The 16283-nt window shown below is 35.6% G+C and overlaps 1 protein-coding gene across 4 annotated transcripts in view; it reads right to left on the bottom strand.

Annotated features, from left to right (window-relative positions):
- The window catches only part of stat3 (signal transducer and activator of transcription 3 (acute-phase response factor)), a 28534-nt gene extending 17353 nt beyond the window's left edge, over positions 1-11181 (bottom strand). For 2 of the 4 annotated variants that reach the window (XM_039686755.2, XM_039686758.2), the window contains exons 1-2: positions 2403-2484; positions 1383-1516 (exon numbers count right to left, since the gene is read on the bottom strand). In XM_039686755.2, the coding sequence (XP_039542689.1) occupies positions 1383-1516; positions 2403-2441 (173 nt within the window). In that variant the 5' untranslated portion in view covers positions 2442-2484. Of the gene's footprint in view, positions 1-1382; positions 1517-2402; positions 2485-10961 lie in introns of those variants that run through there. The other 2 variants (XM_039686756.2, XM_039686757.2) reach the window with 2 other exon arrangements.
- Positions 11182-16283: the final 5102 nt, after the last annotated feature.

Here is a 16283-nt window from a genome sequence, read left to right as displayed (position 1 = left end):
AAAAACTAAAATAAAATATACTTATATAATAAATAAAATATAAATAAATATACTTATACTAAGATAAAAAAGTAATGCCAGAGAAATTTCCTTATTTTAAAAAAAAATATATATATTTATTAAAAGAAAACTGATTTTAAATAAGCCAAGTGTGCGTTTTCCTACATCTTGAAACTTTTAGTTTTATAAACGGGGGTAAACTTTGAAGGATGAACAAATAAATGTTTTTGTCATCACATAAAAATAGCACTTAAATTTGATATTATTTTAGTTTTGAAGTGCTGGGAAAAGATGTGTGACGCATTTTACTATTCCCACCAAACTTCCATGGTTAACTCACAGTTAGTGTTACTACAGTAAATCCATGGTGAATGTTGCTGATCTGTGGACTTAAAGCCTATAATTAGTTCATTTAATGACACAATGTTCCTCCTGGTTTCCACGTCAGCACGGTTTGATCCGTTAATAACCGAGAAATTTTAATGCTTCTCACTAGATCTCTAGGCGCTGTGTATTAACAGTGTCACATGATCAAGATCTGCTTGGTCGTGAAGCACAAAATAATGAATAGCACAGTTTCGTTCCGCTTTCATTACGTTTGCCATTTTATGTTGGGCAACTTAGTGGTGGTCACGCCAGCGATGCGCCCGCATTTTGATACCGTTGATATACAGATACCGTTTTATCGACCAGCCCTATGCCCAACACAATGTAGCTGTATTTGTTGTACTTAGTTTTTCATGCGATGTTACGTCGGGAGGGACAGATTCTTACATTTGTATTCTCACAAAGTGCACTACCAAACGCAATATTTAGGAGTGTGGTCAAGTGATTATCTCGACTTCTCTTGGTGTCAGAAAGTCTGTTGGCTTTAAAATCGTTCAGCGAGAAGCAGTCACCAGGAACTGACTCTTTCAAAATAGCACTCTTAAATGTCAGCATGAAAATAACATTCACTCTATCTATTTTGTAAATGCGTGTTATAGATCTTGTGACGACCAACGAACTTAAAACGCATCTTAACACCATAGTAAACAGGACTTAAATGTCTTCTCGATCTGCAGACCTCTCTGGGGACAAATATCGAATCTCTCCAATCATTTAGTCTTGAATGTGACGCTTGCTCCAAATCCAATTTACAACTAATGCATACAATCAAGTTCGTCCGTCCTACACTGTTTTCTTTTCCGATAATCCGTTAAACTCGGATACATCACAACATGGAAAAGATCAGTCGTTACTTCAGTTTCAGCAGAACTTTAAAAATACACAAAAATAATCAAAACAAATGTTAAATCTTGCAGCTCAAAAAAGCAGACCTCCAGATAGCTGATGTCCTCCTTATCTATTATGTCATATCCTGTCTACAACCGGCAACTCACCAGTCCTGGCTCTCGATCCAGGGGGCCAGGAACTGCCGCAGCTCCATGGGGAAGCTGTCACTGTACAAGTGATACAGCTGCTCCAGATATCGCGTCTCCAACTGCTGTAACTGATTCCACTGGGCCATGTTGACCTGCAGGACAGAAAGAGAAAGGGAACTGAAAAAACTCACTTGACACGGAAACAAAACTGGTCCGTTCAGCTTGTCAAGATTCTTTTTTCCTTGTTCCTTCCTCATAAACAGTTCAAAACAAAGGCAAACTCAAAGAGCGAAAGTACCTCGGCGACTGTTGAAAACGGACATAAATATCACATATCGACATCTGCAGTATAGAATACTGCTGTTTATATATGCAGTTACATTCTAGCAACCCAGTCTTATCAACAAAACATCAGAGATGTCAAGGAAGTGAAAGGTCCTGTCTGTTACCAGCGTGTCAATGCCACAGAAATCAGTGGCTGTTGATCGTAAAGCAGCGAGAGCATCCGTTCAAAGAGGAAAACCTCAAAAGCCCATGGATACCGTTTCTCTCTACATTACCTCAATATGCTGTGGAACACACACTTACAGTTTACCACATCCACACAGAGGTTTGTGCTGACAAACAGACTAACTATCTCTCAGGTTTGCGCGCTGAATAAGGATAGAGAGAAAAAAAAGACAAGAAAAGGGAAATATGCCCCATGAACGAAACTTCACTTCTATTTTGACCATCATTCCAATGCTGAGCAGTAAATTAGCCAAACAAGAACTGTAAAACTTGTGTTTCCTTATCAAAATGTATATTTATAATTTATACAAAGTACATAAAAATAATAAATTATAATTTCATTATATTCTAAATAAATTCTAATCCAATATTTAAATGCATACGATTTATTTAAAGTTATTTTTTTATAACTTCTTTATAGAGTAAATATTTAATAAACTACTAAAGAGACTATTTGAAATGTATCAGATATAAATCAGATAGCCTTTTGATTAAGTATAAATCATAACTGAAATAAAGCAAACTTACATTGTTATCCACAAAATGAACCGCAACCTTGCTCGCCATGTCTACCTGTTGTGTGCGCAATGGGGAAGTGAACAACTTTATTCATGCACAGGTTAAACTATAAGAGTATGAGGTGGAGCTACCCTCCAACTTGGAACCATAGATAGGAATGCCAGATACGTCTAAAGCACCGACGACAGAAGTGCAGTAGATAAAGGTCAACCAATTCATTTATTGTATTTTCAATATAGTCCATTATAAATCGTTTACTTTGGATGGATACCTGTTGCATTTATGACTGTCATTTATGTGATAAGGCAATTTTACTTTGTAATAGGGAGTATGAGATGGAGAATATGAGGTGGACTTTGACCTATAGAGACAGGAATGCACAAATGCAACATTAAACACAGACAGACCAATTAAAAATGTGTGACGTCTCTTTAAGTATGTAGGCTAGACAAAAGACAAAACTGGAAATCTTTGTCTGGATTTTAGTGCATGAACATCAGATGATTGAGTGTTCAAGGCCGGTTGACAGGACTGTCATGCCACCTGTCTTGAGTTGCCACCAAAAAGTTAGCATTCATTTGTACTGTGCATTAATTTTTATGCCTCATAAACAAACATTTGGATTCCTGTACTGTATTCTAAACTGTTATTGCAAAGTCTGCTGATTTGTTACCTAATTTATTTTGATTGTTGTCCAAATTTCTAAAATTACTTTTAAAATAACAGTATTGAAAGCATCTTTGAGTGGTGCTATATAAAAGCGTATTCATATTATTTATTACTATTAATGTTTTGTATTATATCCCACCATTGTCCAGCAAAAGTGTGTTTATTAATTTATATAGTAGTTACATTATTACTGTATAATATTTGACTTGTATTATACAGTATATATATATATTTCTTTAAGTATTAATATAAAAATTCTGTGTTCAAAATATTCCAAATATTCTTCTTTTCGCATATCTTGTGGTTTATAACAACAGGCATCAGTGTTTTTCAGGAACACTGCATATTAGATGATACATCATCTCGGATCATATTTCCAAGAACTTTAAGAGTAGGAGGAAACCACAAAGCTTAGGATCTATGTGCTCCCTAAGGGAAGATTCAGTTGTCTCCCACCACCTGGCATCCAATCTCAGTTTACAGCTACACAATGCTCCCAAGATCCAGAATAAGAAAAACTCCCAGGAATAATAGTGATGATGACCCTAATCATCTCCTGAAAAGCAAACAGCAGTCAGAAGACTTTAGATAAGTGCACATTCACAATGCTCTTACTTCCTGTATCAGCTCTCACTCTGCAACCTAAATGTCAGCTGATAACTTGCGCAACCTGGGAGGCTCAAAACAATACTATGGTGCTCAATTTTGGTTAGCCTTACTTCCTTGGTGTGCTGAGTAACTAAACGCTTTTCTCAGAGCTGGGGTGAGCTTAAATGATGTTGGCTGGTTTTGTGGCTCAAAGTGCAAAGAGAAAAAGTCAGACACAGAGGACGAGTCACAATGAGCTAAAGATTAGCAAGCATTTGAGGTTGTGAAAAGTTCTGTCAGAAGGATCCAGCAGAACAATAGGCTCAGAGATGGGATTATGATTTCAACCATTTCGAAAGCACGACAATCCAGATAAAACGACTTTTGTGTCCCATTCCGTCCCTTTCCTTTCCCAACCTAACATGCAAATCAGTAAACTCATGTAACGTTTTGTAAAATGGGACGTGCTTGAAATAAAAATAGTTATTGGGATATTGGGGGGGGGGGGGGGGGCTGGGGTATTGGTCGTGGATCTAATGACGTAGACGAGAGTCGAACTCCTTGTCTCTCAGAAAAGCGCGCCCACACACAAATGTATGTATTGCCCCTGTATTGCCCCGGGACAGCAAATGTGAGTACATTTTCTGTCATCTGTGCAGGACAGTGATATGAAGACTGTGCAAAGTAACATTTTAGCAACAGTGTAAAAGTGAATAGCACCGGTAAACATGAATATCTATTGGTACAACACGGATCACATGACTGAACTTACGTCATCATTTTCAAAACCTCCGGCTTCAGTCCACACTACGACACAAAACAGCGTTTTCAAATTTATCCGCTTTGGAGAGCGTTTTCCAAAAGTCTTAAGTTTTCATTGACTTAAAACGCCGTCTCAGTGTGGACGGAAGGCCTAACCGGAGAGAAAAAATACACGTTTTCAAACGAAAATGTATTAGTGTGGACATGGCCTTAAAGCACTGTTTCATTTGTGTCTTTTTCTATAGGATTTGTCCCATTGTTTATACAATTTTTTTATTATATTACTGACTGTTTAATTACATTAAACATACATTTTTCTACAATATAACATACATCACTAAAAATACTTCCTTAAGATTTTACCAAAGCTTTAACATTTCTCGAATAAGGTGGTTGCTATCAAGGGGCTAAATGGGACTATAAAGGCTGGGGACATTAAGGGTGCTTTAATATAGGGAGTTTAGTTCGAAACAGAGAGCAAGCACAGGCATTCAGGGCCTGCGTGTAAAGGAGATAAATCATATTTCTGCGGATATATTCACCTATATTAGTCATTCAAAATGGGAAACTGATGCTGTAGATACCCACTGTAAACAAAGCAGCGTATCAATCATGCAGAAATTGTATGAATACCATCATATAATACAAAAACATTACAAGCCTTTTTGCAATTTCGACAAAACCTTGTCTGTTAGCCAGTTAGATAACATTATCTTGGTGACAAATCAGCAGAATTTGCAACAGCATTGTAGAATCCAAAACAGAAAACCAAACGTTTTAAAAGGTTGTACCAGATCAATGTACAACCTCTCATTTGGACCATCCTTAGTGTTATGCCCTCTAACCAACTTTAATCCAAAGTAATTTCCCTTTTGATTTCTCCTGAATGTTTGTCTGGCTGTTGTTTATCACCTCTGTTGAAAACAGAATCATGTTTACTGCTGGCTATTAAGTTGGAATGGATCCCAGGATCATAAACCTGATGAAAGACATATAGTATGTCAAAGTATGAAGAAATCATAAACTAAAATCATAAGGAAATCTGTAGAAAGTTCCTGGTTCATTACAATTGTGCATGGCGTATGTAACTAATCTGAAAAAATGAATGCAGTATGAAACTTAAAGGGATACTCCACTTTTCTGGAGACCAGACAGTTTCTGGTCTCATTGACTTCCATAGTATATTTTTTTCCTACTATGGAAGTCAATGAGACCAGAAACTGTCTGGTTACTGATATTCTTCTAAATATCAGAAAATCGGCTGAATGGATTTGAAAACGGTAAAACCCAACTGTTTAACTCTGGGGGAGTGGTAAAATGAGCCTATTTCCAAAAAAAGTGGACTATCCCTTTAAATCTGCAATTATGTAGGCTATAGTCATTTGGATTATTTGCAATATGGTCCAAATATTTAAATTATCCCCAAATAAATAACCAATTAGATACAAATCAAATGAATCCTTTTTAGTTAGTTTGTAACAACTGATGGAATCTGACCTCTTTCATCATCCAGGATGTGAGATCTGTGCCTGATTTGGCCATGTGTAAACATTAGGTTCAGAAAAAAAAAGCGTGTCTGCTGCAGTATGAACACAACCTTTGAGTCTCTTAAGCACGAGTCATTCAGGTCTCCAGACAGCCTGGTGCTCAGGACATAAATAAGTAATAATATCATGAAAAGCTGACAGCTGCTGCCTGCATTTCGATGAAACTAACAGGGGTTTCACATAAGCATGCAAGCCTGCAAACCTGTGCCATATAGCAAATGAAACATGGAGCCTCCAATATGATGGTCACAATGAGAAGAAAGTATGCATCATACACTTTTGAGGTGCCAAAAGCATGTCATATTCTGACTTTCATCTTACATCAAGTCAAAATGAAATGATAATGGCTACTTTTGCAGTAAGGCATTTTAACACTGCCCTAAAAGCTTCTTAAATCAAGAGTTATCACAAAAAAGATATCTGACTGTTCTTAAACATCACAAAAGATCTTGTCTGCAGTACAGGTTTTCCTTTGCAAAATTCTAGTAAATTTTAACATATCGGTTTAAACACTGATAGCCTTTGGAAATATCAAAACCTGAAAACCCTCAGTTCCATCAGTGCAAAAAAAAAAAAAAAAAAAAATCACTGTGTATATTTAGTATATGTAAAACAAATATACATAATAAGTTGCATTTGGTCTTCATGTAACAGACACAGTTCTGTTTATTTGGAACAAACCAAACCACAAAGCTTTAATATTTAATGAGGCCAGCTAAACAGCAAGTTGACATGCTGCTGACCAGTTAGAATAGTATTATTAACTTTTTCCTATCAATAATAACACCCCTATGCTAATTAACAGACTGAGACTGAGAGAACATCCACCACATTAAGAGACACTCTCACATTTACATATCTATACAGTGTAAAAATGAAAGCGCTTTATTTAATCAAAACAATGGTGGCAACAGATTACAAGCAATATTATTAATTCAATTTAACATATTAAAATGGAGTAATAATTAATCAAATTAACCCCTTAAAAGTTAACCATTTAAAATAAGTTTATTATAGTAAATTGAAGTCACCATTATGGTGATCGGTGTTTGTTTTAAAATGTTTAAATGTTTTCTCCTTCAGTGATATTGTTTGTTAACATCAGGTGTCTTCAATGTTGGCAATATAAAATAAAGAGTTCTTAATGAATCTTTGACGTCTGTCTGTTATTCAGACATTTTTGTTTAATTTTTTTGATGTAAACTTTACTCATTTTAAATGGTTAACTTTTAAGGAATGATTTGATTAATTATTACTCAATTCTAATTTGTTAATTTAATTAAATAATATTGCTTGTAATCTGTTGCCACAATTTTATTGAATAGATATAACATATTCCTTTTTACAGTGTAGGTGATCTCAGAAAGTTTCCTGTATTAAAAAGTTTTGGAAATTTTTGTGTGTTAAATGAATCATGGATGACTGCAAATAGTGCATTTCTACAGTGGCACCTCTATATTGACCAGTGCAACACAAAATTAAGAGTACCATTAGAAACACAAGCCTATTTGACGACGACAACAACAACAACAACAACAACAACAACAGGTGGCATGAAAATTAAGATATATGGAGTCAATCTGGCGGGTTATTAAATCAAGTGTGGCTGACTTCCATGTTTTTCTTAAGAACCATTTCCTTCTTGACAGAATAAGCTTCAATGGTTCAACAAACAACTGCTGTGTCTGACAGACCTCTCAATGGTGCCAACAATAACTGCTATAAATCAATAACCTCCCCACCCACATATTTTCAACTGTGAAGGTTGTCTTCAACCACAGTTTCCCCAGAGTTAGTTTTGAGTCTGTCACGCTGATTGTTGCTAATGTGACAACAAATGTGTTGCCAATGAAATGAAGTTTCCCTTTCATCTTAACCTAATGGAAAACTAGGAATATAATAATGCCTGGAAGATATGTTATGCTAATGGCTCAGAAGGAGCACGTCCTCGTATCACTCCGATGCAGTATGAACAAATAATACAGATGCTGGAAGCACTATGGCAAAGAGCAGATGCAGAACTTGTTTTGGGGTGTGTGGGTGCAAATAAGAAAGCTACAGAAATGGCATGATAAAACCTACAAGAGAAATAGCTGCAAATAAGGAATAAATAAAATAAAAAAGCTTCATTTATTTAGCTAAAGCTATACAGTATAGTATAACTAAATAATATGGTGTTCCACTATTCACAACAAATACAAATGGCCTTCATTAGATCAGTTCACTCAGTGATAATGGTGTGAGTCATCAGAGACCCAGAAAAAACAAGATGTGCATTCTAGTATTGTGGTCTGAGTCCCTGGAAAAACGAACTCAACGCCCTTCTCTGAAGCACATGATAAGCGAGAAGACAAGATAGAGGAACACACTACCTGACAAAGCCAGGATGATGATATCTACTCGTCTTGACTTATTAGAAATGATACAGACTTGTACACACAAACACATTGATATTATTACAGAAGGGTAATTCCAGCATTTTGGATGTGACATTTGAACTCATAATGATAGGTGAAATGTCTCAGAAAAAAAAACAAAAACTTCTTACAATATTTAAATTGGAAATGCATATTCTCAGAGCACCCAATCTGGGCAATTGACGAGCAAAATATGTTTTTCTATATATATTAAAAACTATTTTAAAAATATTTATATTTAAATATGTAAATATATATCTAAATATATTTAAGCACCCCCAAAAAAGGAAAACAACACCACCAGACTATGAATAAGGGCCCCTAAAGGGGCAGGAACAGACATTCTGGGAATGTCAATGTATTGTTTCCAGCTATTGAACTTTTTAAACAAAAGAGGAAGTTCCATGTAAAGACACAAAGGGTGAAGGTATGGAGCACTAATTATTGCAATCATGATGTAAATGTATATCATTAAACTCCAACCTTTGTAGAGAGCCGTTATACCATCATATTTTCAGACGATAATACTTTTAAAAAGTATCAAAAGTTGGCTGACACACACACACACACACACACACACACACACACACATATATATATATATATATATATATATTGGGCCAGATAGTACAGGGAAAGCAGTCAAGTGTGCACCACACATGGGAAATGTACCTCATGATGTTAGTTAAAGGGATTGTTCACTCAAAAATGAAAATTCCCTCATCATTTACTCCCCCTCAATTTGGTCCAAACCTGTATGAGTTCTGTCTTCTGTTGAACACAAAAAGAAAATATTTTGAAGAATATGGGTAACCAAATAGTTGATAGACCCCATTATGGGATAAAAAATACAATGGAAATCAATGGGGTCCATCAACTGTTCGGTTACCAACATTCTACAAAATATCATCTTTTGTAAATATCTCCTATCTTTGGGTGAACTATCATTTTCAGGGAATATCCAGTGTGTGCAGATACTTTGGGAAAGCTAGATATATGTTAAAGCTAAAGCTAAATATATGTTTTGATTAGATTTACATTTTTGGTCATTACATCATTCCAATTATTTAATTTGTATAATATCGTAGTGTGGTACCGTAATTATTACTTTAAACTGCAAAACATTGAAATAATAAAACTTTTGATGTTGTATCCAAACCTTTTACAAGTACTGTAATATACTAAGGTAAATTACTATATAAAAAATTATAAGTAAAATATTTTACATATTATAAAATAATTTATTTAAATAAAATAATTAAATAATTTACTTATATTATTATAATATATATATGCACAATCATCTAGCCTATATTATAACATATAATATATATAACAAGTCTCGCAATCAATAATTTCTCACGTGTTTATCGGTCATCATAGTACTCGTTTGTGAAACTGGCCTCATTTTGGGAGTAAAAGCTAAATTCCGTAAAAAGCTATGAAAGTCAAAAGCGAAAATGCGGTGACCAACTAGAAGTAAAGGACGATGCCATCGCACGCGAGGATTCCCTCGGCCATATACTGGAAGAGGTGACGTCATGGCGCAGAGGTGGGGAATCCCCCAGGAGACAGCGCGTGAGAAAAGGATACAACCTTCCAACCAGTGCAACTGATAGAAAGAAGAAACACTAAAGCATTAAAAGCTGACAGAACCGGATAAAAAGCTGATTTTAATATGGCCTAATCCACTGACTGCAACAATAATGAGAAATGAAATCGAGAGACGTTTTATAAGCTACTCTATCAATAATAATAATAATAATGACAATAATACATTGTATTTTTAATTTGTTGTATTGTGCTTGACCTTGCCTCTAATTTTCCTTGTCTTTTATATTCACTTTTATGAATCTTAATTTACGTCACCCTATTTATTCAGAAATTCAAGTAGGCCTACTACTGATGACACTAGAAATGATGACAATCATGCTAGTAAAGATTTTCTGGCTCTTAGTAAGGCCTATTTATTTTACACTTTCTCTTTCTCACTTTATTTCCTCTTCCAATGTAATTTCAGCATTGTCTATTTGGTCCTATAAGTGTGCTATTGTAAATGCTCTGAGAAGAAGAGATCAAGGCGAGTGGGTGGGCTACACTGACAATATGGCATCTATATACGTGCCATGCCATAAGCAAGAATCTTCATGTATGAGGAAACGGAGATATAGCTACAGCAAAACAGGTGGGGGAAATCATGTTACAAAACAAAAGAAAAACTTTTTATTTCTTTAAACTCTTTGTTTTGGTTATGGACTTGGCAACATACCAAGAAGACGTGTTTGTGAAACTATGTTCTCCAAGTAGACTAACTACTAAGTTACTACTGCATTGTCAGGTCACAATAACATTCTTCTAGCTTCATGTAACGGCTGAAGTGAAACAATGTGTTCATAATTTCCGTCACATATCCCGTTCTCAGAATCTAGCGGTTTAGATTGTGATCGATTCACCAGCACAGCTTTGAGCTAAAGAAGCACTGCACAACACAATCTGACAGAAACATGAAGAACACATCTTCACAGAGAAACATCCACTGAATTGCGTCAAAACACGTTACTTCACTGCCTTAAAAAGCAACTTACCCCTCTGTGTGTCGCTCAAGGTTTCTGAGAAAATGTCCCCCGCTGAAATAAGCCTAGTCAACACGTTACTGACTTTAATAACTACCGTTTAAGAGATCACACGCCGTTTTAAAAATATATTTTCAACTTTTCCGTCACTAAACACAAGCTAAAGTGGACTATGCGAAAACGGGCTGCACATTTCCAGTTTCTGTTTGATTGACAGGTCTTTGAGGCTCTCGTGAACGAGATCAGAATTCCGTCCAATCCCTGAACTCGGATGACGCAAAGAGGCGGGTCTTGGAGGCTGCGCGCTCGAGAGCTCTTGTGTTTGTTGCCCTGGCTCAACAGGCTCTTCCGACAGCTCAGTCCTCCCTCGTGACGCGCCGCTGTGAAACACCGCACGGCGGGGGGAGAGAACACTGCTAGAACAGCGCGCCTGGAAGTCATCTGAATTACTGGCAATGCCTGCGTCATCTCAACTTTAATTCAGTGAATGTGAAAAGTGAAGCGTACTGTCTCGATGTGTGCCCTAATCACCCCCCCCCCCCTTTTTTTAATAACAAAGTATGTTTAAATGTGAGCACAAATCCCATACAATCAAATATATCAATATTAGCCATATACCTCAAAGCGGATTTTATTTATTTTACAGAAAAGAATAGTCAGCCTATTGCAGATATTTAGAAAGTTAAGAATGGCAAAATATGAAAGGTGTTTATTTCAGAAACAATATGGCTTAGCGAACAAATTTCAATTTAAGTTCTTGACTGGACTAGGCTATGTGTAAATAGGCCTAGTCCTAAATCCTGGAATAATATGAACTTTTTTATAGCTTCGGAATTTCTAATGAGGAATTAGATTAGCAATTGTATATTTATGTATGAATGTGTTGTTAGTTTATTTTTTTTATTTTATTTTTTTGTTTGTTTGTTTTTTTTAAGATGGATTTTTGTGGAAAATTCATGTTTCAGGTGTGTCTGTCTGTAATTTATATTGTAGAACAAACAATAGTCTCTTCAAGTAATGTTAACCACGGCCATTTCTTACTCAGAAATCACAAACTATTTTAGAAACCCCTTTGAAATTCCCTAAGGAAACCCACAGTGGATTAACTTTCTGGGTAAACCATTGACATCCAGATTGAGCAAACTTATTTGCTATAAATACTGCTATTTATTTCAAATTCAGGTTGATTTGAACAGTTGTGGTTGATTTAAAATAAACTTTGGATGGTCCACTGTGTTTATCCCCCATTATTGGATATGCTTTGTTTCATCAAATAGGCCCTTAGTAGGTTCCTTATTGGAGTATAAATGGGTGTTACCAGGTCATTGGACATCCGGACATGCTTCCAAGGAAACTTCAGAGGATGTTTTCTACAGTCCAGTAGTTCTGGTCCAAGTCCAATAGGCTAGTTGTTCTTCCTTCACATCTGCTCTCTCAGTTCTGTCTCAAACAGAAACAGATGCTGACAAAAAAAAAAAAACATTCATATGTGATGCTGTGTCAAGAAAGGATTCTGGAAATGACACATCACATGCATGCATTAATACTGAAATAAAGATCTCATGATGTGCACATGCTTTCACTTTATTAGTGTCTGTTTATTCTCACATTAAAATATCAAGCTTGGGTTGAGACTATAAGAAATTAAACGGTGAAGGAGGAGGAAAATTTCATTTTGTCACTGGATAATGACAGAATTTTCATTTTTGGATGAACTATTCCTTTCACAAAATACAAGGACTGCACTTTTGGACAGATCTGTTAGCCTGCATGTAAAGATCTAAAGAGGCTCAAGAGTCCGGCTTCAGACAGGCCGGATAGTCTGTGAATATAGCACTTCCTCAAGTTTTATTTTAGAAAATGCAAAGTGATTTTTTGTTATGTTGTATTATGTTAAAATTTGCATACAATGACAAAGATGATGAAAGAGGAATAAAGAAAAAGGAAATAATAAACATGTTCTCATGCAATCAATGTCATTTCTCGCTAGTCAGCACTGATGTCTTCTGCACGTCACATTGGCACATTTCTGCACTTCTGTCCGATTATACATAAAACTCTAAAAAAAAAGGTTTTTCAGCGGTTCTTTGCGGTGGTCATGGTGCTATTTAAAGAACTTGTTAAACCCAATTTGGTTCTTCAGTGGTTCTTTGGTTAAGGTGCTCTATTGGCCTCCTATGGTTCTACATAGCAACATCTGATAAAGATAAGTGGTTACCTATATGATTACAAGCCAATGAACCACTTTTAGTGCTATAGACCATTTCACAAGATGTAAACAACACTGGTCCAGAAGCACTTCCTGTTTCAGTTTTTTAACACTAAATAAAACAGAACATTTAAAACTGAATCAAAAAGTTAAACAAACATCTTTAAGATGTTTTCTTTACATGTGAAATAAAGAAAACAGTTACAAACTGAAACAGGAAGTGCTTCTGGACCAGTGTTGTTCACATCTTGTGAAATGGTCTATATAGCACCATTTTTGTTCAGAGTGTATAGTAGGCTATGTGCATTAATAGAGACATTAATGGTCTCAAATATGAAAATAGGCCAGAATACAAACTCACATAAGCAGAATGAGTGTTCAGAAACAAAATATGAATGATGTAATTTTCCATTTGGATCTAGACTTCAGTTAATATGTTTAAGTGAACTCATTCGGAGAGTCACACATGTGATTAATAACCAAAATATGCGCTTCCAACATAGTCATTCATGAGAAAAAAAATCCTCCCTATCACTGCAAGCCTCGTTATTTTTGTCTCCAGGTTTTTCCTGGTAGGAAGTTCACATAAGAGAAAGTCCAGATAAACATCAGCTCAGGTTCTTGTTTGTTCTTCATGCTGCTCTCCGCAAACACACAACCATCTGTTCCCCCGAGACTCTGATGGAAAACACAGATGTGCGGTGTGTGTATCAGGCTATATACAGGCTACATGACTGTGTGTTGCAGACCAATCCATGCACATCTACATCATTGATATACTGCATTCTTTTTTGTTGCAATTTACAATAGATATATCTATGATACGGTACATCTACAAAACAGACTATCTATTTCAGTGATAGTTTATCTGATTCAGTGATGCATATAGAGCTCCAAGTGGCCTTCATTTTGTTCTGCCGTCTTCTGCCTCCCTTTTGGAAAAGCACTCTCCTTAATCAGATTCCTCTCATTGATTATTTAATGTATTCCCTCTACAACCAACATGACACCACCAAGGGCAGAGAAGAGACAGAAAGAACACGAGGGCATAAGAGAGAGAAACGGAGACAAAAACAGGGCAGACACCAGCCTGTGTAGCAATATCTAAAAAATCAGCCTATACAGTAATGCATTATGCAGTATCTCTGTCCAAACATGGCACATCAAACACGGCACCGAAAACAAGCTTTTACTTTTAGCGTCACGCATCATTTCATTAATAACAATGTATTTGGGTGCTTTTAAAACCTTTGAGTTGAATTATGGATTCACTTATAAACTTATTTAATCTCTGGTCTAAATTATATTATATATAAATTATATTATATTACATAACTGACCTCAAGAAACATCTAAAAAGCCAAAAGTCTTTTTTTTTTTTTTTTTTTTTTGTGTTTTTCCCCAAAGCCTTTAAAGCCCTTTTTAAAGGGTCAAATCATTCATCATTGTTTTTCTCTGCAGTTCAGTGTTCCGGTTTTATTTATCCAACGAATGTCGACTCAGGAGGGAGACAGGTCTGTAATTCTCTACAATGTGTTTAAAGCAGTGAAGTTACCCGAGCCTGCTTGAAAACTGGAGGGAATGATTGAATTTGATTGATGCTGACAATTATTAAAATTTGACTGCAGTGTCCAGCCATATTTGGGCTGTTAATTTGACCATTTTAAAGCTATAAAGCCTACTGTATCGTATTTGCTATGCAAATTTCTAAGGCCTCAAATTTATGATCAAAACGCAAGGAAAAAAAGCTCAGGAAACTGTTGTAGCTACAATGTGCAAAATGCCCTTTATTGTATGATTGACAGTTTTACTTTTTAAGCAAGTAAAATACCTTTTAGTATTTTTCCAAAACTAACCTCAAAGAGAATTTTACTTTACAGAAAAGAATAATCATATATACTAACATTATATTTAAATGTGATTTTTTTAAGAATCGCAAAATATGAAAGGTGTTTATTTTAGAGTTGTTACATTTTGGATTGGCGTTATAATGTTGGAGATGTGCTATAATCTAGTGATTGTCGGTGCAGTGTGAATTTGGCTTTTGCTATGTCCCTGTCCTATAATTGCACACATGATCATGTCTTTTTCAAAGCCCTAACCACGAATTTGAAAGAAAATGTTCTCATGACACTGCAGATTACTTGCTGGTACAGCTTGATATTGGTGTGTGTGCAGTATCATTCTGAACTATAAATCAGTAGGCTTATAGCCTGTGTCTGTGTGGCGAGCAGGACAAGGCCGAGGGACGTGAGGGATGGCCCTTTCATAGTTTTTGTTCATTATCTTCAATTCAGCTTTTCATTCTCACCAGAACAATAACACAGCAATGATTCAGTGCGCAGCTGCTGCTCTCTCTGATAACTGTAACTGGGTAGGGACAGATAATGAAAAAAAAAAGAGAGTGAAAAGATGGACACTTTTATTTGTTTATTAAAAGCAACCTACACCCAATCCATTTATACAGCCACAAATCTCACAAGGACAACAGTAGAGCCAGTAAGTAGCTTCATTCAGACCATCACACCTTGTAAACTACTGCCCATATGTGCAATGAACACTGCAATAGCTGTGCATTTTCATAACATGAGATCATAAATAGCATGATACAAAATGCGTGCTTTCAGTGTATTGTTTTAAAAATTAGACTATTTATGCGATAATGTGGGTTGATTATCTGACATAAGGGCACTTAAAGTACAATGAAAGATCAGAGACTGATCTGAATATTCAAATATTGAATATTAACATGATATATTTCAATTTACTTCAGTGATCTGAATTACTTCTTGGATAGATCATGTCAGTAATTACATCAGTTTACTTTTTTTGTAACCCATATAAGCCCCGGTTTACCTGATATTGTATTTGTGTGTACCTTTATATGAAAGACAAAAAAACAAACCAATCTTGCTTTAAGCATGATAAAGGTTATATGTACAAACAAGGTAAAGAGTCAAATTATTTCACTTCAGAATAAATAAAACTGAATTGTCAAATGCAAACTTTTCAGAGACTGAAATTCTGCTTGATTTTACAGGTTTCTACAGCTAATATCAAATTATGCATGTCAAATGCAGCAACTGCAAGTCTTTTACATCAAATCTGAATTAGAGAGTGAAGCA

Source organism: Pimephales promelas, chromosome 3, assembly GCF_988280905.1.
Source record: "Pimephales promelas chromosome 3, fPimPro1.hap1.1, whole genome shotgun sequence".
In the NCBI taxonomy this organism is placed as follows: Eukaryota; Metazoa; Chordata; class Actinopteri; order Cypriniformes; family Leuciscidae; genus Pimephales; species Pimephales promelas.
This window is presented reverse-complemented; position numbering and strand designations above follow the sequence as displayed.